Source organism: Helobdella robusta (assembly GCF_000326865.2).
Source record: "Helobdella robusta unplaced genomic scaffold HELROscaffold_8, whole genome shotgun sequence".
Classification (NCBI taxonomy): Eukaryota; Metazoa; Annelida; class Clitellata; order Rhynchobdellida; family Glossiphoniidae; genus Helobdella; species Helobdella robusta.
This window is the reverse complement of record NW_008705459.1, coordinates 1,323,112-1,349,128: the sequence shown is the minus strand read 5'-3', so window position 1 is coordinate 1,349,128 and position 26,017 is coordinate 1,323,112. Positions and strand designations below refer to the sequence as shown.

General features: G+C 32.1%; 4 protein-coding genes across 4 annotated transcripts; 2 read left to right on the top strand and 2 right to left on the bottom strand.

Annotated features, from left to right (window-relative positions):
- Window positions 1-115: 115 nt before the first annotated feature.
- Window positions 116-4,578, bottom strand: HELRODRAFT_165437 (hypothetical protein; the record flags this gene model as incomplete). Its single annotated transcript, XM_009032015.1, has 6 exons — window positions 116-274; window positions 462-779; window positions 829-1,383; window positions 1,520-1,711; window positions 1,926-2,075; window positions 4,162-4,578. The coding sequence occupies 6 exons, from the start codon at window positions 4,576-4,578 to the stop codon at window positions 116-118; spliced, it is 1,791 nt and encodes a 596-aa protein (XP_009030263.1).
- A 9,826-nt stretch (window positions 4,579-14,404) lies between these two features.
- Window positions 14,405-15,724, top strand: HELRODRAFT_165435 (hypothetical protein; the record flags this gene model as incomplete). Its single annotated transcript, XM_009032014.1, has 3 exons — window positions 14,405-14,540; window positions 14,641-14,780; window positions 15,614-15,724. The coding sequence occupies 3 exons, from the start codon at window positions 14,405-14,407 to the stop codon at window positions 15,722-15,724; spliced, it is 387 nt and encodes a 128-aa protein (XP_009030262.1).
- Window positions 15,725-18,557: 2,833 nt separating this feature from the next.
- Window positions 18,558-19,684, top strand: HELRODRAFT_165434 (hypothetical protein; the record flags this gene model as incomplete). Its single annotated transcript, XM_009032013.1, has 4 exons — window positions 18,558-18,677; window positions 18,840-18,983; window positions 19,294-19,458; window positions 19,604-19,684. The coding sequence occupies 4 exons, from the start codon at window positions 18,558-18,560 to the stop codon at window positions 19,682-19,684; spliced, it is 510 nt and encodes a 169-aa protein (XP_009030261.1).
- A 142-nt stretch (window positions 19,685-19,826) lies between these two features.
- On the bottom strand, window positions 19,827-24,181 carry HELRODRAFT_165433 (hypothetical protein; the record flags this gene model as incomplete). Its single annotated transcript, XM_009032012.1, has 7 exons — window positions 19,827-19,958; window positions 20,471-20,537; window positions 20,916-20,987; window positions 21,343-21,676; window positions 22,169-22,261; window positions 23,496-23,583; window positions 24,149-24,181. The coding sequence occupies 7 exons, from the start codon at window positions 24,179-24,181 to the stop codon at window positions 19,827-19,829; spliced, it is 819 nt and encodes a 272-aa protein (XP_009030260.1).
- Window positions 24,182-26,017: the final 1,836 nt, after the last annotated feature.

The following is a 26,017-nucleotide window of genomic DNA, read 5'->3' as shown; positions in this document are numbered from 1 at the left end:
GCAAGATTGAGACGTAGACACAAATCAGAAAAATTTTATTCTGTAAACTGAAAACTATACCAAATAAATATACAATGTCAATAAAGAAAACCAAAATAAAAGTTAAAGTTCGAGGTTAGTATGCAGACATGTTCCTGCCAGTGCTGTGATCACGTACGAGCGGATACTGTTTCAACTTCTTCACTTGACAACAATGTAGAATCCTTCGAACACTGGTGTTATGTGGGGTTGACTTCTTCGGTTCCAGCCGTCTTCTGTACCAATATTGCACAACCTGTGCTTTACCCAACCGACAAACGTTGTTTTTACGTTGAAAGGCAACTACTTCGTTCGCCACCCTCCAACGCAACAGATAACTACTTCGTTCGCTACCTTACGTTTGTCGTCGTTGAGCTCGTAACAACCTCGTACCGTATTTCCAGCTCTTCCTTATAACCACTGACTAACTACCACCCACGTACCAACAAATGAAACTTTTCCCAATTGCTGCTGTTGTGAGCTACCTCATATCGTCCAACATTTCTTTTATTGTTATTACTATTATTGTTGTGAACTGTATGGGTACCAGCTTTGTTAACCTCATGTGATCTAACAATGCTTTCATCATTACCCTTATCATCATTTTCACTGACACGACGTTTGGCTGCATCAACATCATCACGCCTATCAGATCTAACAATGCTCTCATTCCCCAACTTGATTGGTGTGATATTCTTGGTCATCTCGAGTTTCACGGCAGGTACCAGATACTGTTCTGTCATCTTCAACAATTCCACCACCTTGGGTGTAATAATTAACTGTTCGCTGGCATTAGGTACCACTGCACACCATACTCGTACATCCCTTAATCCTCAAACGTTCCCCTCTGGGTATGTTTAACTTGTGACATAAGTTTTGAGAAATTCCACATACTTCTGCTCCACTATCTACCAATGCTGCACAGGTCAGACCAGCTTGAATTTTAACCTGAACAAATGGTCTTTTGAAGTATTTTTCAGCCTGTATGGTCCCAGGAGTAATACCTGGTTTCTTCAACTCCTTTGTGGCCCGAGACATAGCAATGACCTGGCATTTTATGAGCTTCTTGATGGGGTTATGATTTGTTTTCTGGGTACAAAATTTAGCAAGATGTCCCCGACTACCACAGTGATAACAACCTACCTTTGATATTGATTCTTTTACAACCTCTTTGTTGAGCCATTTGGGATCTGTTCCGAGACGTACAGCCGTTTGAAGTGGTTTATAGCCTGAGGCTACATTACTAGACAGTCTCATGTTCATGTTAGCTTCATATATCTCCACAACATTGGCCAGACGTTCGTGGGTTAACCATTCCTCACCTTCCTGAGCTAATACATGTTTTTTGGCAACAATTCCTTCATTCTGTCCACGACTAGCAATGAAAGTGCTTGATTACTTCATAATTTAGATAATCATCAGTTTTAATCTCATTTAGTACTGTTTTCATCTTTGTTTCCAAATTAGCCAGTAACAAATCTGCTCGCAATTCCTCACTAACTCGATGGCTGTCAAATATTCCTTCGATCCTCTGAAAATATGCTGCAATTTCACGGGGAATCATAGGACACATTCCTAACATTGGACTGATTCTACGGATTATACTAGCAGTATGGTCTCCTTGCTGAGCATTATTATTCTGACTCCTCAACTGTATGTCAGCTTCTCTACGTTCCCTCATATCTTTCTCCATCTACCTTAATTTCCATCTTACTTCTTCAGCTGCTGCTTCCTCTGCTCGTCTTTCAGCTCTTTCCGCTGCTTGTTTTCTGCGTCGTTCCTCCTTTTCTGCTGCTTCCATCATAATCCGAATTTGAGTTGCCTGCCCGGGATCCAACGTTATCTCCTCATCACCCTCTTTCATGCCTTTGTCTTTCGACCGTAAATTGTGGGCCATCTTTACCAACTTTACCAAATAAATATACAATGTCAATAAAAAAACCAAAATAAAAGGTCGAGGTTAGTATGCAGACTTGTTCCTGCCAGTGCTGTGACCACGTACGAGCGGATACTGTTTCAACTTCTTCACTTGACAGCAATGTAGAATCCTTCGAACACTGGTGTTATGTGGGGTTGACTTCTTCGGTTCCAGCCGTCTTCTGTACCAATATTGCACAACCTGTGCTTTACCCAACCGACAAACGTTGTTTTTACGTTGAAAGGCAACTACTTCGTTTGCCACCCTCCAACGCAACAGATAACTACTTCGTTCGCTACCTTACGTTTGTCGTCGTTGAGCTCGTAACAACCCCGTACCGTATTTCCAGCTCTCCCGTCTAACCACTGACTATGTCCTACCCTCAATAACACCGAATAATACCTTACCAACCAACAGCTACTTCACCAACCACGGTTGCGTGTCCAATTTCTCACCAACAAAAACGCCAACTCTACCAACTAATTTTCTACAATAAAAATAACTAACTCTACCAACCAATTTTCTACAATAAAATAAACTTTTTTTTCTGTCTGACGAGACCAGCCTTTATTTACCCGACGCGCCGTCCTACCCCGCAGCAATAATATAATTAAAATGAAGCGGCGTTCAACATCCACCCTTGAACCGTGACAGACAGACTATAAGACTTAAGTAAAGACTATAATATTTTTTGATTTACTTTTTGTTGATATTAGTTTTTAATAAAAGAAATAAACTAAGAAAACATGAATTATTTTTTTGTGCCGCAAAACACTATTTAAGTTTAAAATATGAATTATATTCTGAAATAAACTTGTATCAAGTTTATATAATAAATCAGCGTTATTTTTTATTGTTTAAAAAGTCGATCTCAAAAATTTTTTTTTATTTAACGCTGTCTTGAATTGAACTGATGATAACGGCCCCCCCCCCTTAATCCGCCACTGATTATGTTATTCATTCTAATGACATTCCTCAGAGGATAGTTCTATGATTAAATGCTTTGTTGAAAAAATAACTTTTTAACTCTCTTCTGAAATCTTTTTTTAGAACAATTCGCTACAATCTTGTTCGAAGATCATTCCATACCTTGGGCTGAGCAACCGGCATACATCTGTCACCCAGTTTTGTCCTGGTCCTAGGAATTACCATCATTTCTGACGAAACCGAATGCAATGCATGTCCCACATCAAATTAGGAAGTGTGAAGTAATTAAAACGGTTGTAAATTCATAAATGGACGTGACACTGTCATTTGACACATTTACAAACAGATCGGTGGTTATATAAACAACGTAGAAACGGAATTTGAGAGAAAGGAGGACAGGGAAAAAGAAGACGAAACACAGTTGACGTAGAAGTCGTAAATGTGATTTACGTAGTTATTTGGATTACACACTGGTGACAGAAGTAAGATTCTCTGCAGTAAAGAACGCTTGGACTAGAAAAACTCAATATAATTAGTCTGATTAGAGAAGCTTAATTATTGACAATTGGTTGTATTCCGGGATTTACCTGTTTATTAGTTATTGTGCTGTATTGTAACGATTTTAACGATTAAATAAACGAGTGATTGATCACAGCAATACACACAAGTGATTGCCAGCCCTGTTTTCTTTATAATAAAGTTCATAAGAAATAAGACTGTTCGGGAGTCAAGAATCCACGTAGAGAGAAATAACTGTACCCTAAAAGTTCAAGGGGTCGGTTATAGTAACAATATTTTCTATGAAGAGTTTTTCATTAAGTGATTTTAATCTATATTCCTACAGCAAATAGCTTAAAAATATATAAACCTTATTATTATAAATTTATTAAGGTGTCAGTGGAACACAAACAAAAACACTGTCAAGTTCAACGGATGAGTCACATCTGAGTTCAAAAGTTGAACTGATTAGTACTTAGGATATAGGATATATAGCCAGAAATGTGATTTGATTTGATTTCACGGTTGCTGGAAACTTTTTTTAACTTGAAAACCATACAATTATTTATTTATTTGATTTTCTACACAAGCTTAATTTTTACATAATTTAAAAATTAAATTCATGGAAAAAATTTTTTAATCATGTTAATATATATAATATCATGAATGTTGGACAAGATTCAACAATTTGATTTTAAAATGTAATTAATAAAAAATATAAAATGTTAAAGATATAATTTCATTTACTCTTGACTAATTAAGTTATATCTACCCGTGCGATTTTTAATCTTGCTGCGGACCAAATTGATCAAACTGCTCTTTGACTTGTAATTGTTCGTTTGAGTGTTCATCCTGTCTGGCACGCCACCTGGTATGCAGTGCTCCATGGCGCATTGAACATCTCCAGAGCAACAAAGTGGTTCTTCAACGATCATTGGACCAGTCCAACTTGATAAACTGAAACGTTTAGGCACGTGAACATTTTGCTGAGTGATTGCTTCAACCTGGTCATTGGGAATTATCTGAAAATTGTGATTTGGACGGTGAGGTTTAAATGATGCATTGAAATCGTCATTTTCGTCAACTATAGCAATACCCACGTCCAACCCTTCAAATATTTTTCTGTTTGCTGGTGCTGGCTGATCATCACTTTGACATTTTATCAAGGAAAATAACAGCATCATTAACGTCCATCTGGTTAATTTTTGTTGATGCATCTCTAAATTATTTCTTTTTTGAAATATTAAATGTGTTTATACAACAAACGGCATATTTAAGCTAAAGCAGATAAATTCTTGAAAATTTTCTTATCTATTTATACATATGAGGATATTTGAAAGCATTCTTATCACGCGTTTTATCTTTTGTCAAAGTTTGTTAACGAACATCGCGTGTTTTATGGAAAACTCTTCAAACAAGATGTTTTTTGTTTATTAGTTGCGAATAAATGCATACACAGCATTCGAATCACGCAGATATCGCGTGTAATACATCAAAAAATATAGCAATGTATGCAGGAGTAAAAATTAAGCAAGAAAAACATTTTCAACATCAACAACACAATGTATCATTATATGTCAAACGAAATGAGTTACGATATCGATTTGCAACACATTAAAATGAAATGCAACCGACACGTCGTCGTGCTTTAAAAAATCACTTTATCAAAATTTCTTTCATTTGTCTTGAAGGGGTTGTTTTCCGGTAGCTCAATGGCACATATACATGATATGCTAATGACATTTCAACAGCACATATGCTAAGTATTTCTTAGCAGAAATTATGCGGGCAGCATATATGAATATTAATGACTTATTAGCGCAATTAATATAGTTAATTAAAGATACTACAATAAATAATTAATAAGTTACCATACAATTGGCAACTTTGTAACTCACAGACATACGTTTATTAATCCATATAAAGCCAGGCCTCCTAATAAAGAATTTGTATACAACGAATATCTCTATATAAAAATCTTTACTTTTACATATAAAATTGTTTCCATAGAACGAAAAATTTCTCTATAACGAACATTATTTATAAAAGTGAAAAAAATATTCGACAATTCAAAAAAAATAATTGTTGAAGATAGTAAACATAAAGTTACATTTTTGCGTATTATGCATTTTGCTATATACATATTGTGCGTTTGCGCTAATGTATGACTGCTCTGTTGTAAGAGGACACCAAACAAGGAAGAGCCGTGTGTTTTTATCAAAAAAGGTTTATATCAAAGGGGTAACCCTCGATACTTCGATTATGAATGATTGTGCTGTTTTAAGAGAACACTCAACCATGAAGAGCAGTACGCAGGAGTGAAAAGAAGAAAAAATAATGTTTGTTTGGACAGACTGGACACGTGTTTCGTCCCTACCGGACGCCTATCAGAATCACGTCGCATGGGGCTGTTCATAAAGAATGTCACGCTTTTTTAACGTTTTTTTGAACCCCCCTTCCCCGTGTCACAAACTGTCACAAATCGACCAACCCCACAAAAATAAGCATGTCACAAAACTTTACCCCCCCCCCCCATCGCTGTTTACAAAGTTCGTCAAGTCTTGCTTTTTGATTGAGCTAATTATAATGTTTTGTCAAATCAATCAATCAATCAATCAATTAGCTTATAAAGCGGTATTTCCGCGATGTTCAACCGCTCCTCAATGAATTTTGAAAACAGATGGGTCTTGAAAACCGCTCTGAACTTCGCAAGTGATGGAAAAGAAGTAGGTAGAGAGTTCCTGAGAAAAGGACCAGAAAAAGCAAAAGCAGATTTGGCACGAGTTTAACACGAGTTAAGAAAAAGCGAGAACAAGAAGACGATCGTAAACCGGGGCGTTTAGGTTCAATTAATATATCTGATAAATACTTAAGAAATAATTTAGATTGAGACTTATACATAAACGTGCAAATTTTAAAAATTATTCTATATTTTATAGGTAGCCAGTGCAAGAGAACAAGATATGAAGATATATGAGAAAAGAAAGGGGCACGAGCAACTAGACGAGCAGTAGAGTTAAAAGCTTTACTTAAAGGATAGAGTAAAAAGTCAGGAAGACCATAGTAGAACGAGTTACAATAATCAATCCTAGATAAGACTAACGAAGTAACAAGAAGGAGAAGAGTAGGATCATCAAGAAAAGGCAAAAGTTTTTTTATTCTACGTAGATGAAAGTAAAAGCTTCTAGCAACACTATTAATCTGAGAAGAGAGAGACATAGTAAAATGAGAGATAAAACCTAGACTACAAAACTTATAAAAGACATCAAGAGTTTTAGAATCAGGCAAGATAATAGGAGAAATAGTAATAGAGTGTTTAGATTTATTAAAACAAATTAATTCAAACTTAGAAGGATTAAGTTTAAGACACAGAGTCAGACTAAGCGATAATTGAAGAAAGACATAGAGATAGATTATGAAGAACACTATTGAAATTAGATGAGGGAAAAGAAGTATAAATGTTAGAACCATCAGCATATAGTTGACTAGAGAAAGAAAAGTTATTAATAATACGAGGTAGTTCAGAAGTATAAAGTATAAATAGAAGAGGGCCAAGGATAGAACCCTGAGGTACCCCAAAAGTAAGGGTAGAAGAGAAGTAAATTATTGAGAACAACAGAAGAAAAACGATTACAGAGATAAGAAGAAAACCAAGAAAGACAAAAATCAGTAATATTAAAAGAAAGATGTAGCAGTCTCAAAAGAATAGTATGATCAACAATATCAAACGCCGAGGAAAAGTCAAGAGCAAGAAGAAAAGTAAGATTACTATTGTCACTAATGTCAAATATTAAAAGTTTTTTTATTTAACTTTAATAAACTTCATCAAGATGATAAGTCTCGTTAGAAAAATTGAGAAAATCAACTACAAGTTGAATAATGCCGAAAAAAGAGTGATCTTTATAAATAATTATATATATATATATATATATATATATATATATATAGAAGATATGCAATCAAATTATTTATTCATCGTTTGTCGATCACCTAGGTTTAAGTGTACAGGTGCAAAAATATTTCCCACCGACTTCATTGAATTCTTCGAGGCACCAGAACAATGAATGAAACGCTCGAACAACAACAATTCAAACATGACTGGGTAGCACAAAATATGTTACACATCAGCACGAAGGTAATGTTCGCGACGGTTTTAACTCAGCGACGATTAAGCATATGTAAAAGGCAGATTATGAAAAAACCGATTAAATAATAAATATTTAAAGGTTTAATGAAATGAAAAAAGATTTATTATTGTTTTTTATTTGTTATTTATAACATTTTAACTTTATTCAGATTAAAAATTGCATAAAACAATAAAAAAAACTTCATCATAAAATCGCTATATATTAAGATACCAACGATAAGGAGAAAGTAAAAAATCGCCAAAAATTTATTTATGTATGCATCTGAAATATATTTGCATTTTTTGATAGACAATTTTATTTATAAAAATACCATATATAACAAAACTATCTCCCGTTTTGTGCACATTCTCAAAAATTCGATTGAACGCGTTAACCCTACATTTCCAAATTTGCGTTATCGGTAACGAGAAAGTTAAAAAATCGCCAAAAATCCATTTATGTGTGCATCTGGAAAATATTTGCATCTTCTAATAGACAATTTTATTCCCAAAAATAACATATATAACAAAACTATCTCCCGTTTTTTGCACATTTTCAAAAAATTGATTGAACGCGTTAACCATACATTTCCAAATTTGCGTCATCGATAACGAAAAAGTTAAAAAATCGCCAAAAATCCATTTATGTGTGCATCTAGAAAATATTTGCATATTCTAATAGACAATTTTATTCCCAAAAATACCATATATAACAAAACTATCTCCCGTTTTGTGCACATTCTCAGAAAGTCGATTGAACGCGTTAACCATACTTTTCCAAATTTGCGTCATCGGTAACGAGAAAGTTAAAAAATCGCCAAAAATCCATTTATGTGTGCATCTGGAAAATATTTGCATATTCTAATAGACAATTTTATTCCCAAAAATAACATATATAACAAAGCTATCTCCCGTTTCGTGCACATTTTCAAAAATTTGATTGAACGCGTTAACCCTACATTTCCAAATTTGCGTCATCGATAACGAGAAAGTTAAAAAATCGCCAAAAATCCATTTATGTGTGCATCTGGAAAATATTTGCATATTCCAATAGACAATTTTATTCCCAAAAATAACATATATAACAAAGCTATCTCCCGTTTCGTGCACATCCCCAAATATTGGTCTGTACGCGTTACCCATAAATTTCTATATTTGCGTCAACGGTAACCTTGGTACACCTCTTCTTCAACTGCACTACTTAATAGATGCACCGTGCAGTTGGTTTACATCATGCAACTAACCTCTTTTCTTTCTAAAGCATTGTAGTTACTTGTTATTATGCTCTGTAGGTTTTGTAAAGATTCATCGTTGCCTTTGGGACCATTTTCAGTTAACCCTAAAAAGCATTTATTCTTCCAGAATAAGTCAATCTGTGAATTTCAATTTTTTATTGATATCACTAGTTTTTTACATTTTCGATTGGTGAAGTTATTTCTCTGTTTTAGGCTCCTGCAAGCTTGCCCAAACCAACCCTGTTCATTCAAACTAGACTGTAATTTAATAAAAATGTTATTTCGTATAAAGAATAATATGCATTGCACAGTAATTGAACTATAGTTCTTTAACGCGTGAACATTTAAATTCAAAAAAAAAACAAAATATGTCTTTTATTTTAGCTAAAAATTAACAAATTCTAATGGAGTTGCAGCAAAAAGTGAAATTTAAACATTTTAAACTGAAAAAAATTTTGTGATGACCATGAAGATGACTATAATGTGAATAGTACAGATTGACAAGCGTATAAATTTTAACTATATATACGAGGTAAAATATAATAAACTGTAGTGTTTTTGCGACAGACAAATTAATATAGCATATTTATAAAATATAAGTTTTAGCTTTAATTTAAATGTATGAAAACACAAAAAAATATAATAATACGTTATAATAATAAAAAAAAACGTATAGCACCAAAAAAGTGCAAACCCAAGCGAATGAATAAATAAATATATATATATATATATATTTACCAAGTATTACTTGCCCACGGATTATGATATCTATATATATGTGTGTGTGTGTGGTGTGTGCTGAAAATCATAATGTTATGTGTATGAATTGGTAATTGCACGCTACAGGTATCAATATTGCTAACAGATATAGTTATCGTAACATTTATTTTTGCGGCTTCGTACAATTTTTAGTTATAAAAACACCTTGAGTAACTCTTCTCTGCCTATACCTTTCGCTATTTCTTGCTCCAAATTAACAGTAAAAATTTGTCGATTACGCTGAGCTTTTAACAATGGACATATGCCTCCATTTGACTAATTTTGATTTGACGCAGAATCATAAAAATACACATTTCATACACAATAATTAAAAATAAAACTAAATTTTTTCAATTATTATCACATTCATAACATTGTACAAAATAACTGCCATATTAAAATAATCTGGATACCAAGTCACATAGGTATTCTTGTCAATGAAAAGGCCGATCAATTAGCTTTAACAGCCCACAATGAACCCATACTAAATACAGCAATGATTTACTCAGACATTAAATCAATAATAAATAAATATATATACACATTATGGCAATATATATACACAACTCATCAGCGCTTTCATTACAACAAAATAAACATTCATTTATCATGTTATCGGAATTAGCAATCACATCATCAAATATTTTTATTCTACATCTTATTGGATCAAATTCGTTTCCAATTGGTTTGCTTTTATCTAACGTGTCCATGACCATGTAGATGAAAATTCCACAGTTGTGGCCATTCATCTGCTTTGGCAGTTCATAATGCGCTTCAAAATCGAAATTTTCCCATGATTGTTTGTTAATTCTTTGGGACATACGTTTAAATCTTTTTTTCAAATTGTTTGATTTGCAAAATAGATGATCCAAGAGGGTTATAGAAAAATATTTTGTTTAGATTATTATCTACAGTTATTAAACAGTAATGATTGTTGTTGATGACGAGTGGGAAAAATATGTAATTAGCATTAAAAGAATATTGGAAGATGGGGCTAGAACAAGTAAAATTTTTAAACATTACAGTAGTGGACAAGTCACAAGGTATATAGATTGAATTTGTAAACCAGTGAGACAAATAATCTAAAAGAACGCTACTTACCCATTTTTCTCCAATAACAGTCTGAAAATCCGAAAGCAACAACCTATCATTTTCTTTTTTGGCAATGTAACAATTTCTACTGACTATTTGCTCGTAATAGCATTTGTTGCTCGGAATGTTGGAATTTGTTATACAGATGTTGCTGTGGCCATTTGCACTTTGATCATTGCTGCAAATTATTGAGGGTATTTTAACGGTAACTATGCTGTTGAAATAACTTTTGAAAGGTTTACGTTTCCCCCAATAATTTTTCTCACATTCTTTTACCACTGTTTTTATTTTTCTTTTACGAGAAGCGGGTATTTGCAGTAGAATTTCTTTCGTACGCGCATCAACATGGTTTTTTAACAACTCCGCAAAACGACCTATTTTTAAATTTGTCGATCCATTTAGCAATTGGTGTTTAATAAACCTAAAACAATTTTCAACTTTGCTATTGCTTGTTCGTTCCCCGTTTTTATTCAAAAGAACTGTCCAAAGAGGCAAAATCGAAATATATTTTTTTAAAACAAGTTTCGCGAAAGTTTTATTATAATATTCGTTTGGCTCCGTCTGTTCATCGTTCACCAAACGCAATTGGTAGTTAACATGTTCAAGAATTTGTAAGCCTTTTCGATAAAATGGGCTACTTTCGTAAATTGTCTCCAATTCATTAACTTCATTATCGTCATCATCGTAAACGTGTTCAATTAGATCGTAATGACTTACTTCATTGATTGTTGATTCATGAAACTCATCAAAATGACTATTTAAAGATGGAGTTTTTTTTAACGAACATGTAATATGAAAGAATGAAGTAATTAAATTTATCATGCGTCTATAACTTTTGGCTTGCAGTATTATGCTAAAGGCATTTATATAAAATTTAACAACCTCTTTTGTACTAAAATTTTTTTTGACAAATCGAACTATGTTTTTAAAAAAGTGCGCGCAGCAAAGCTTTATCATTATTTGATTTTTTGGGACACATTCGCTAATACACCATTTAAATGCCATTGCCAGGTAACCTCTCAAATCAACTCCAATCCAACCAGTTAAAACGGCATTTATCATTGCCATTGAGTGGTCTGTAACCACGTTCATAAAAATTGGCCAGGCGTTTACCTTTTTTATGACGTATCTTTTAAAATTTATCAAATGATAAGCAACTGAAGCTGTGTCATGGCGATCGCTTATAAAATCAAAAATTTGAGCGTAACCCGCATCAAGACCTACTACGGCGCTGTATAGATATATAGTTTGTTTGCTATGAAGACGACGAACCACAGACCCCGTTGAATCTAAATGTATTGTTGGTAAGTCTGTCTGACCTAATCTCAAAATAACTTCAATTTGGTCGTCGGAAAAAAAAGTGGCATAAAATGGAACGGCTGAAACTGCTTGTATATAAATTTCATCCGTTTTTGGAAATTTTTGACATTCTATTAGATCAATAACGTCATCTTTTGCCTTATCGCCTGCAGCCATAGCCTCACATCTCACATTTTTAAATACCCCCAACGAATGAATATTTTGTAGATTCCCCTGTTTTATTAATGCAGCATTAGAGGATCTTATAAATTTTTCACGTAAAACAGACGGATGTTGCAATATTAACTGTTCATACAAGTTTTTTCTACGTTGGCCTCTTAGTTGTCTTACTAATTTTCCATTATGGTTATAATTGGTAGACGATGTATAAATATCAATTTTGTTATGACTAATATTTACCTTAAATAATCTGCACATCTCAAATTTACATGTGAGATAAATAATGTAACGCGAACCAGTGGCGTCACTAGGGGGGTGCGGACCGCACCGGGTGAGACCCTCACAGGGGGTGACACCAAAATATCACTGTATATGTTTTTATGTCCCTCCATGAAATTATTCTTATCATTAATTCAGCCTAACCCAGAAATGTATTATGAATAAAATTTTTTTCGTTCAAATCATTTTTGTATTCGACGTTTATACCATTTTTTTTTATTATTATTCTTTAAAAATCAGGATCTGACAGACGCAGAAACTGTAACCATTCAAATTCGACATTTGAATTATTAAGCGCTGCGGCCGAGCACATTTAACTTGTTCGTGTTTATAAATTTTGCTAAGAATGCTGTATGCCTATGGGGTGTCATGAGAGGGGTGACACCATGAGTTACCGCACCGGGTGACACCAACCCTAGTGACGCCACTGACGCGAACGATTCTCGCGTTTACTATTTGTGATAGCAATGCAGGGCGAAATGGCATTTTCTACCGCGAAGCAGATACGTTCAGTTGATGTTGCATCTTTTTCGCGGAGGCCTTGGTACACCTTTTCTTCAACTGCACTACTTAAAAGATGCACGGTGCAGTTGGCGTACGTCCTGCAACTAACCTCTTTTCCTTCTTCTTCAAGTTCATGTACCTCTTGGAAATTAGGAATAGATGATAAAAAATTACAAATATGCAGAAAGGGAATATTAAATTTGAGGCAATGTTTATTACAAATAAATTGATGTAGTACATACAAATTATAATGCATTATAAATGATATATCAATACCTCGTGCCGGCGAATTGTTTTCAACAATTGCAACACTTTCATCATGTGATGCCTGAGTGGCTTGCCGTTGTGATTCATCGATGACATCAGTGTTCTCTACCTTCTGCAAAAAACATTGTATATTAATTATATTACCTTGCAGTATCTTTAAGATATCATCTCTGTTGCTCCGGACAATTGTTTGGTTATCATGCAACCACTTGGCTAAGGCATTGTTGTTACATGTTACTATGCTCTGTAGGTTCTGCCTTGGGGACCATTTTCAGTTAAACCTAAAAAGCATCTATTCCTCCGCAATAAGTCATGCAATCTGTGAATTTCAAATTTTTAATGTTATCACTAGTTTTGTTACATTTTCAATAGTGCATTTACCGCTTTCGATTATTGAAGTTATTTTTTTGCTTTAGGCTCTTGCAAGCTTGGCCAAACCAACCCTGTTCATCCAAACTAGACTGTATTTTAATAAAAATGTTGATTCGTTTAATTTAATGAATAATATGCATTGCACAGTAATTGAACTATAGTTCTTTAACGCGTGAACATTTAAATTTACAAAAAAAAAAAAAAAAATATGTTTTTTATTTTAGCTAAAAATTAACAAATACTAATGCAATCGCAGCAAAAAGTGAAATTTAAAAATTTTAAATTGCAAAAAAGATCGTGATGACTAAAATTGTGAAAAGTACAGATCAATATCGCTAACTTATAAAGTTATCGTTTAACATTTATTTTTGTGGCTTCGTATATTTTTTAGTTATAAAAAAGTAAACCTTTAGTAACTTTTCTCTGTCTATGCCACTTTTTTGGACGTAACTCACGAATTTTCAATAAAAGAATCCATATCGCAAAACCCGCAATTGTAAGAAAACTAGTTTCAAAAATTGTTTTGAAAAAGCCGCCTAGCAAACAAGCGCTGAAAAAGAACTCTGTATAAAAGCGAACTTCTACGCAACAAATTTTAAATTCACTCATTGATAATTTTTGTGTTACCAAATTATGAAATTATGAATTTAGATCTATTTTTGTTCTTATTATATATAATTGTTTTTCCTTGCCGTAATTATGTGTATTAAACAATTTGTGTGTATAACAATTATTGACATTATATACGTTTCAGTTCAATTATACACGTTTAATTACATTTCTATTTCCATGTTAAGAAACCACGTTTTTCATTTCTATGTTGGCCATTTTGTTACTTGCTGTCAAGGTTAAATTTATAAAACTGTTCGAGCAATGTCTATTTCGTTGTTTGACGACAGTTATGTGCGTAGGATGGAATTTTTTTTAAAAATGAAAAATGACGTTATTACTCACGGTAATAAACGTTTCATATTAAAAGGAAAGCCTGGTAGGAGGATCGGAGGATTGATTAACTTCTTCCGGAAGCATACCATTCCTATTGAAACAATAATCCTTTACATCGGAGGTTGATTCATTTGTTTAATAAATAGTTTAATGTTGGTTCATTATTTTTTTAATATAATAACAGTTTTGTTTAATTTTTAGTCATTAAAATTAAATACCAGGCAATGATTTGGCGACTGAAACCCCGGAACTCGTGGCCGCGAGATATGAATCCTTACTCAGACTGTTAGAGAACAAAATCAGACCGCGCCGAATAATCATATTAAGCCTAGTTTATAGAAAAGACGTTCAGAAATGGAAAGTTGATAAACTAAATGTTTCAAAAAACAATTCCAGTCTAACATTGTTCATTTCTGGAGGCTTGACAGAGTGGGAGGAGGTAATAATATAGAACCTGACGGCATCCACCTAAATGAGCGTGGAATGATGAACTTTAAGAGAAACATCATTTATTCTCTAAAGTGCACGAAATAAATTTTTAACGTTTTTATTTGTAATAAAAAGTTTATAAAAAAATATGCATTGTTGTTTAATATATCTTTGTATATACATATATTATATATGTACCTATATATCCATTTTTTTTATATAAATCTGTTTGTGTGTGTGGTATGACTTAATTACTCACTTACTAAAACATTTATAACTTTTTTTATTTAACGTTAAAAAAAATTGCGGTTTCAAAATGTAACAAACAAATGTCATAAACAAACCCCAATATCGAAGTTGATTGATACACAGGTTGGGGTTGAATGTTATTAGCATCAAATATCATTACAACGAAAAAGAAAGTTATTAAATATTCACCATAAAGGTTAAAGGTTTCTCTCTCTTTTGCGTTTGCTTCAGAGGTTTCAACAACAAACACACACAGCGTATATGAATACGCGTGCAAACCACGTATCATACACATTGCATATGATAGGCGGGGATCTCTTTGTATTCGAACCCAGTCAATGCAATAGCAAGACCAAGCGTCTTTAACCATTGAGCCATCACGCCATAGTTATGACAAATGAATACTTGGTTTCGTCGTTTTCTCGTTTTCAGGTTTAACTGATTTGAAATAACAGGACTACTCTTTCGCTATTTCCTGTTCCAAAATAACATTAAAAATTTGTCGATTACGTTGAGCTGTTAACAATGGACAAATGCCTCCATTTGACAAATTCTGATGTGACGCAGCATCAGAAAAATAAAACTATTGACGAGCAACGTCCTGGATTGAACGTGCTGTTTCACTGACGGTATTTAATGCCGAAACATAAACATCTGGATCGACGCTAATCCGGTCCGTTTTGAGATGTAATTTTTATGTCACCTTTGGCCAAAAAACAATGAAGGAAGTTGAGTCATCAACTACCACTACGTGTGAAATTAAAACAATTTATATTAGTATAAATGTAATTCTTTTTAGAGAAGCCAACAAAAAACGGGGATATGGTACAAAAATTTGTAGCAAATAACTCGTTTAAAAAAAGAAAAGAGTGCCGCAAATTAAAACACGAGAATTAAAACATGAACATTTCTTTCGAAAGTAACACTAGAGTTTAAACATGCAGAATAATTTTAAAAGTATTTTTTTTAATTTTATTCCGTTTCAAAACATAATCTGAAAAACATCTAAAATTTAAAAAAGTCCAAAAAGTACAATCACGGTATTCTATTCTGGTATTGCCATTTTGTGTTAATCAAATTATAAACTATACTACAAGCAAAAGCAGGAATGACGTTGTAACACAACAGATACAGGAAACTTCAAAACTGTGGTGCACTTAGGTTGTTTGCGAGATAATAACAAGGACCAAAAACTTCCATAATTAAGTCCAATACTTCTTTGCAGTTCCTGTTTAATTCACCGAGTTCATTAAAATTAATTTATAAATCAAAGTGTAACACAATTTTAAAATATTCGATAATATACTGTACAATTTTTAAATTGTATTATGATGTCAACAAAATAATATATAGAATCTTATACTATGCACCTGCGTCTCGAACCGTTATTTTCGTTACCAATCGACAGAGATTTAAAAATAATAACGGTAAAAAATATCTCGTATCGTTATAAAACAATACGAGAAATCTCGTATCCTTTAATAACAATACCAGAGATCTCCTATCGTTATTTAAACAAGACATTTTTAGGAAAGTCTATCATATCGAAATAAAAAGTAAAAGACATAATTTTCGTCTCGTACCATTATTTCAATGTGTGGAAATGGTAAAAGTGCACATTGTAAAAAAATAAAGTGTTATAAAGTATTAAAACTTATTTAATTTTTTCCAATTGAATGACTTTGGTTTAATAAAGACTCTAAAAATATCGTATCGTTATTAAAACGAGACATTCTCCAAAAAGTCTCGTATCAAATAAAAAATACGAACAAAATAAACTTTTCTTTAATTTTTCAATTGAATGGCTGTTTTCTGGACAAAATGACTGGGCGGCGTGATAGTCTAATGGTTAAGGTCGCCTGGTGCTGTTTCGCAGTAACCGGGTTCGAATGTGACAAAAATATCCCCGCGTATCATATGCTTCGTGTGTAATGCGTCGTTTAGCACGATGTTCATTTACGATGTTTTGCACTCTGTTGAATCCTCTGAACTTTGGAAGAGTGTAATTGACCTTTAACTTTTTTCTGTTTTAATACAGTACATTTTGTAAAGCGGAGTTGGCGGGAAAACAACTAAGGGCAGACTGTAAATGTGCCAAGCGTCATTGTAATTGCGCGTTGTTCAAATACTATCTTTCAAAAACTCAAAAATCATCATACAATTTGTGCACATACTTGTGCACATGATTTTATTATATCAATATATAGTCTTCAATGCCTCGTTATCGTATTGTTATCGTATCGTTATGTATCGTTTTCAAAATAATAACGAGACGCAAATTCTTATGTAACAAAATTAATTTTTAATAATTCCGTGTATTTTCATTAAACGAAAATTTATTAGATCAAACCGTTCAGCCGATTTGACATGATTGAGTCCGCCTGTTAGATACGCTTCATCGTAGCCGATATCGTATCGTTTCCAAAAATTAACGAGACGCAGATACTTATATAATAAAATTAAATTTTTAATTATTCCGTGTAATATTATTAAACGAAAATATATTAGTTCAAATTGTTCAGCCAATTTGACAATATTGGTTCCGCCAGTTAGATGCACCAAAACCGTCGCGAACATTACCTTTGTATTGTTCAGCCAATTTGACAATATTGGTTCCGCCTGTTAGATACACCAAAACCGTCGCGAACATTACCTTCGTCACATCAGCATGAATCCGAATGTACGATTTAGCTACATTAGTACATTTTATAAGTTATCTATATTAATATGTATGATTTTTTAACGATACGTTAATTATATATTATTATGATTATATAATACTAATACAATACATTTTCTTAGGATTATAAATAATATAATAATTATATAACAAATGTTGTATGTTATTTATTTTGATAGATAGGCTCATAGTTTGTAGTTGTGGATAATAATTTTGTCCCTTGGTGCAAATTGTTATGTTACAGGTGAAATTAAGCGACTGTTTAGATTAGCATTAGACATTTTGTATGTGTATTGTGTTTTATATAATAACAAATATAATAACATTGTATTCTGTACTCAAATTTTTTTATTTAATATTTATTGAAATACATTATAAAAGTGAACATTAATAACATTTTCAGGTCTATAAAAGAAAAATGTGATGAAATTTGTTTTAAAATAAACTACAATAATTTAATATTTAAATATTTAATTTAACTATACTTAAATACTAAAATAAATTTGCATTAATATAGCTTATTTACATTATTATAGCATTAATATTTTCACTGATTTCAGATTTTAAAATAAACTACAATAATTTAAATATTTAATTTAACTATACTTAAATACTAAAATAAATTTGCATTAATATAGCTTATTTACATTATTATAGCATTAATTTAGAATTTATCTATTTAAAATAAAGTTTAGTTTTTCACATGCACATTGAGTAAAATTATAAAATTAATTAATTAAGATATTAATTATTAAAGATAAAAGTTCATAAAATTGTGAAATGAAACTAAATTATAAACATGCATTGTTTGGATTGGTCCTTCTATCTATCGGATTTACTACATTTGTTTTCTTCTTCAAAGGTTACTCTGATGCATTCTTCAGCCAATATTATAACAAAGTTAGTTGATTTTCATCAAGTTGTCATTATAATAAACATTAATGGTACACAAATTAAAAATTTTCATTTTTATTGCTTTATAATTTTATATTAAAAATATATTTTAATCAAAATGTAGGTTAGTGTTGAAATTTAACCTATTATTGTTATAATTTGACACAGTCTAAAGTTTATGGAAATTACAAGAATGGATTTAGAATTAATAAAAATTCTTCAACCAAAAAATGGGTTGTAATAACATCAATTTTCAAACCAACTGATGCCATTGGTGTGTTCAGCAAAATGTCTGGATGGCAGTTGCTGGTGGTTGGAGACAAAAAAACTCCCGCTGATTGGAAGTATGTAGATAATTGTGATAATGTTTAGGAATAATCAAAAATTACATACAAATGTTTTATGCAGCATATGTATATCCCGGGTTTAAAGGTAAATGTTGGTAGGACCAAAATTATGTGGGACGGAGAGGATTTAAATACTCTTGACTGTGTTAAATTCTCTTGTGCGGTGTATGGTAAAAGAGTCGGAGAAAATTCCTTTCTAAGTGTAAAATATGATAAATAGACACAATCAATCAATCAATTAGTTTATAAAGCGCTATTTCCGCGATGTTCAACAGCGCTCCTCAATGAATTTTGCAAACACATGGGTCTTCAGACCCGCTCTGAACTTCGTAAGTGATGGAGAAGTAGCCAGAGAAGGTGGTAGAGCTCCAGGGAAAAGGGCCAATAAAGCAAATGCAGATTTAGCAAAAGAGTGTTTAGCAAAAAAGTGTTTAACACAAGTTAAAATGTAGTGAAAACAAGAAGACGATCTTAAACTGGCGCATTTAGGCTCAATTAATATATCTGTTAAGTACCTAGGAAATAATTTAGATTGAGACTTATACATAAATGTGCAAATTTTAAAAATTATTCTATATTTTATAGGTAGCCAGTGCAAGAGAACAGGATATGAAGATATATGAGAAAAGAAAGGGGCACGAGCAACTAGACGAGCAGCAGAGTTAAAAGCTTTACTTAAAGGATAGAGTATAGAGTCAAGAAGACCATAGTAGAGCGAGTTACAATAATCAATCCTAGATAAGACTAACGTAGTAACAAGAAGGAGAAGAGAAGGATCGTCAAGAAAAGGCAAATTTTTTTATTCAACCTAGATGAAAATAAGAACCAGCAAAACTATTAATCTGAGAAGAAAGAGACATGCTAGAATCAAAGATTGTTGTTGTATAGACGTTTTAACGCTGCTTCTGCTCCCAGCCCCGTTGCTATGATGTGCCATTGTCTGTTTTCATTGGAGTGAGTTGTTAAATACTATCATAATATCTTAAATCTTTAATGAAGTTTATAGCAGCGATGATGTTTTCAATGGTTTTAAAATTTTCGGATATATTTTCAGAGATATTTTCATATATAGAATATTTGAATATTTCAACTTTATATTATAACTTGAGATTTTTCACATGAGAAGATATGCCATATTGTTAAGATCTTGTGGCAATGTTGACAGACTGGAGGATCCGTTTTGTTTACTAGGTAATGGTGCGTTATGTTGGTATGTCCCATAATTATTTTATATAATTTACTGAGTGCAAATCGATTATTGCATATTTTTGTATTTCTTATTTCCGGATTTGGGTATATTTGTCAAAGTAAAGTGTTTGCTAGATTCCATTTGCTTTTCCATAGAGTATGTACATAATCATTTATTAGTAACTTGAAGTCTGAATAAGGGATGGGTATGTCTGATATTAATTGACTGGGCTTCTAGTGCTAGAACGTCAATTTTTTCATTACCTGATATTCCGATGTGACTTGGAATCCAGAAGAATCAACTTTTTCATTATCTGATATTCCGATGTGACTTGGAATTCAGAAGAATTTAATATCACATTGGTTTTGCATTATAAAATAACTTTTTGCTTTAATTATTCTGACTAAATCATTTTTTGTTTCCTATAGATTGATGGCCGTTGCACATGACATGCTGCTGATGTGATTCTTGCAATTTAGACCCATCAGTATATATGATCGTAGAGTTTTTATGTTTCTGCAGAAATTCATAAACCATTACTTTGATGATGTTGTGATCTGTCATTTTGTTAAATTTAGTTAAACTAGTGTTGACTTCAGGTTGATGTAGACGCCAGTTGGGAATAATTTGGGATATCTTTTCAATTACGTTAATATTATATAGTTTGATAGTATGTTCCAGTATGCGTAGGTTAAACGGTTTACTAACCTTAGGTTTTTTTTATTGTAGAGAACTTTGAATATTGAAGGAAAGATGTAGAGATAAGAGAAATTATAATATCTGGATTGGAACATGTTGTATAAAATCTTCCTTAGAGCTAGATGCATCTGAGATCAATGAGCACTTCGATGGTTAATGTTAGAACACTAATTGTAGGAGGATGTTCTGTGAACAAACATGCATCTTCTTAATGAACTGTTTATAATGGAATTAAAAAATTTCATGTACGACGTTCTTTTTCCACCATAAACCTGCAATCCATAATCTAGTATTGCTCTAACCATGGCTCTGTAAATCAATAGAAGTCTGTAATGAGAGAGCTTTTATTAGGTATATGGATGTCATGCATTTGCTATTAGCATAATAGATGTGAGGTAGAATGTTTAATTTGTTGTCAAAAATTAAACTTAGAAACTTTATTTGGTTTTCAAATTGAATCTGCTTATTACCATATGTTAATTTAAAGTAAACTATGTCTCGCTTCTTTGAGAAAACGATAGCTTTAGTTTTGGAGCTCGAGAAAATGATACCGTTTTTGTAAGACCAGTCAAATATATCATTTAATATTGCGTTTATTTTTATTTTTTTTTCAATATTTTCAGTGCAGTGATTTTTAAGCGCTATCATGACGTCATCAACACAAAGGTATTTGAGGACTTCAGAAGGAATAATATTGACCAGGCCGTATATTTTAATGCAGAAGAGTGTTACTGATAATATGCTTCCCTGCGTAATCTCCATATTTAGATCTTTTGATTGTGAGATTATATTATTAAATTTGATTTTGAATTTTCTATTGTTTAATTAAAAACTGTGAAATGAATAAGGGAAGGCGACCCCTCAAACCAACTCAATGCAAGTCTTTCATAACACCATATCTCCATGTTTTGTCATAAGCCTTTTCTACGTTAAAGAAAATTGCAAATCGCCTTTTTTGCCCTCATTATTGGTTAGAGTATATTACCTTGTTGATTTCCAAAAAATATGAAAGCCTTTGATGGTTAATTTTTTCAAATATCTTGCATAGTGTATTGGTCAATGATAATGATAGCTTGTTGGTTCACTGTTTGGTTTTTTGGGTTTTGATATTGGAATAATGGGTGCTTCATGCCATTCATCAAGTACTGCAGAATTTATTCAGATATGATTGAATGCCACATTTATTGCGATTAACGATAGTTCTGGTAGTTTTTTCAATATATCATAAGTTATATCGTCGAGTCCTGGAGATAAATTGTTACCTGAATCTGTGAAATATTTTATTTCTTTTAACGATATTAAATCATGATAGAGATCATCATTGTTGGATTCAAAATTTAGGGGGCAGGTTTTTTCTATTTCAATGAAATTTATGAATGATTTGATTTGATTGTTGAATGCTGATGTTTTCCTAAAGTGGTCAGCAAATATTTCTGCTATTTCTTCGTTTGTGTGATAACTTTCACTGTTGAAATCTAAATTATTAAACTATTTTTATTCATTTTATTTAAATTTATTAAACTTTCTGAAAAATGCACAAATCGGTCCCAATCTATTTTGTTTATATTATTCTTTTCAATAATAGTTAATTTGAGATTGTCATATGATAGAATGATTAGGAAATGGTCACTACCATATAAATAATCAGCTCGTTTCCAATTGATTTGATAAAAAACTGAAGGAGATGCAAATATTAAATCTAGAGTTGACCATGTTTGTGAGTGCATCTGGACATATGTAGGTTGAAGAGGTTTTATTAAGCAAATAATATTTTGCAGGGAAAATCTTTCAATGACATTGCCATTATTGTTTATTCTATTACTGTTACATATTTTGTCATGTGCATTGAAATTACCTAATACGATGGTTGGTTTAGATAAACTGTTAAATATATTTTGTAACTTGAGTTTGAGATCATTTATCTTGAGAGAAGGGTTAGGGTTATTGGTCTGTCGATGTTCTCATTGATTGTACAAATTTGGAAGTCTGAGGAAGTATTTATTTGAGAATGCGAAATTTTGTGATGAACAAATATAGAAACTTCTCCACCAGGATTTGTGTCAGTTGAAGTGGCAGGTATGTAATATGAAAAATAATTTTTTATGTACAAGTTTTTATCCTCTGTTAATTTGGTTTCTTGTAAGCAAATGATTTGGGGATTATATTCTCCAATTAATATTAGTAGTTCTGAAATATTACTTCGTAGTCCTCTAATATTACTTGAATTATTTTAGCATCATTATTTTTTATTTATTGTCATTTATTTTGTAATTTATTATTATTTATTTAATAATATTGTCATTTATTTTGTGATTTGGATTTGCTTCTACTGTATTGTTTTTGATTAGTGATAATAATAATGTTTTTGATAATAATGGTTTTTATATCTTCTTTATTGCTATCATCATCAGATTAGAGTATGTATTGAAACAGTTGGTCCTCTTGAGTTAGTTTTCTTGTTATTCGAATTGTTTTCTGAGGAGACCTTATTTATATTACTGGCATATATGGAATTCTGCAATGACATGCTTATTAAATCCCATTGTATGCTTTTATCAGACATTATTTTATTTTTAGTTTTAACTATACCTGCATGTGCATATGATGACTTAGTTTCTTGCTTTAAAGCTCTTGCTTGGTTAAATGTTATGTTATTTTTATATTTCTTCAGGATTATCTGTTTTTCAGTTAAATATTTTTGACAATTTTTATCAAACGTGAGAACAATGAAACCATTATAGCTTTTCTTGTTTAGTCGATCTTGAGAGTGTTTATGCCCTGGCTCCCCACAATTTGCACAGATTGGATCATCTTTTTTGCAAATTTTGTGATAATGTCTATTTCTTTGGCAATTAGTACATCTAGTTGGAGAAGGAATGTACTTTTCTACTTTTAGTACATGATAACAGACTTATTTTTTCAGGAACTTCAGTGCATTGAAAAGTGAGGATATAAGTATTTGTATTTATTTTGTTCCCATTTTTAGTAATATTTACATTGAAAATATCACTTACTCCAAGTTTTTTCATCTTATTCTTTAGCTCTTCTGAAGTACAGTTTTTAAACAAACTAATTTTTATGACTTCTTTTGTTGAATTCAAATGTTTGTGAGGGAAGCCCTTTACTTTGTTTTCCAAAATGTTATTTATTTGGAGTATTTTTTCTCTTTGTTATTGGTCATTTATTTTTAAAAGAAGCCTGTTTGCTTTAATTGTAAAAATCTTTACTTCTCCAAGATTTACCTGAAGAAATCTGTGTAACTGAAATATTGACATTTTGTTCCATCCAACCTCATTAGCTGCTTCTACTGTAGAAAACAAAAGAAGTGAATTGATCTGGTTATCAAAGTTTCTTATTTCGACATCGTCTTCTAACGAAGAATATTTAGTTCTTTCATTGTTCTTCCCTATTTTTAAATTAGTAGATATAGATGTTGGGTAATAGTATCAAGAAGAAATTTCGGCTCCGAGGTCTCGCTACCAAAGTAGCAATATTTAAACGGTTCGGAGACTGGTATTTGTTGTTATCTCAAGGCAGGATAAAACAGAAACGCAAATTCGGCAAAAAAACTCTAATTAGAAGACGAATAATTTTAGAACCATCTATTATCGCTTACATTCAAGAATCTTCAGAATCAAAGATAAAGCCTAGACTACAAAGCTTGTGAGAAACATCAAGAGTTTTAGAATCAGGTAAGATAATAGAAGAAATAGTAATAGAGTGTTTAGATTTATTTAAACAAATTAATTCAAATTTAGAAAGATTAAGTTTAAGACACATAGAGTCAGACCAAGCGATAGTTGAAGAAAGACATAGAGATAGATTATGAAAAACACTATTGAGATTAGTGACACACATGCAGTGGTTTGGAAGGAGACATCAACAAAAGCAAGGAATGTGTAAGAAGTTGCCTGTAGTATTGGTGCGAAATTTGGGCTAGACGGCTGAACACTTAAAAAGACTGAAGATAAAAAATGCAGATGTTGAGAAGAATAATGGAAGTATCCTTGAGGGATGGTCTAAGTAATGAGGTAATAAAGAAAAGGTTAGGGATAGATAAGTTGTCATGCAGTGTGCCGGAGTCTGTTGAATAGTATCCGACTCCGGCCTCTCAAAAAATCCGACTCACGACGATTTCGACTCCGGTCCCTTAAAAAAATCCGACTCCGGGTAAAAATTTTTTACTTCTGACTTTGACTCCGGGTTCTGAATTCCAGAAAAAAATTTCAACTTTTCCATCATTATTTTACCTTATTATCACTCCTAATTAAAGGATACTCTTAAAATACTTAAAATCGTTAAATGTAATTGTTTTTCTTAGTAAAGCTACCTTATTTTTATGATTAACAACATACTGAAAAAATATTATCACTACTAAATAAAAAATACTTTAAAAAACTCTTAAAATCAGTAATTTAAATTGTTTTTCTTAGTAAAATAACTTTATTTTTATGTTTTAAAACATACTGAAAAATTATTCGATTTTGCTAACATTATTAGCATTTATTTTCAGTATTAAAAATGATTGCTTATTGATACATATATTAATCCTTTAAAAACACAATCTTTTTGAAAACATTTTTTTTAATAAATAAAATTTAAAATAAATAAAACTCCGACTCCGGCGCCTTAAAAAATTCCGACTCCGACACTGGTTGTTAGATGTAGTGATATTAGAATGAGATGGTTTGGTTATGTGGAAAGGAAAGTAAATGATGACTCGGTAAATAAATGTATAACTATAAATGGCGGTTTAATGAAAATTGGAAGGCCAAAGCTTACACCTGGGAGAAGTGTTGTCAAAGGACATAAGGGCACTGGGCCTGAAACCGACTGGTTCAGAATAGAGAAGAATGAAAAAACGGTTAAATGTGCGTGATCATGAGACAGGGCTAACCCAGAATTTTTGTTAGCCAACCCTGGAACGAACACTGCACCAGCACCAGCATGAATGTCAAGATAACGATAGCGATCATCAAGCCCTGTTCTGCCTCCCAGTGTTGAGCGCCTACTAACGTACTTGATGATGATGTATATAATCACTGTAATTTAACACTTCATCACATCTACGTTAATTGTTCGTAATTAAAACTACCTATTTTATTCTCCGC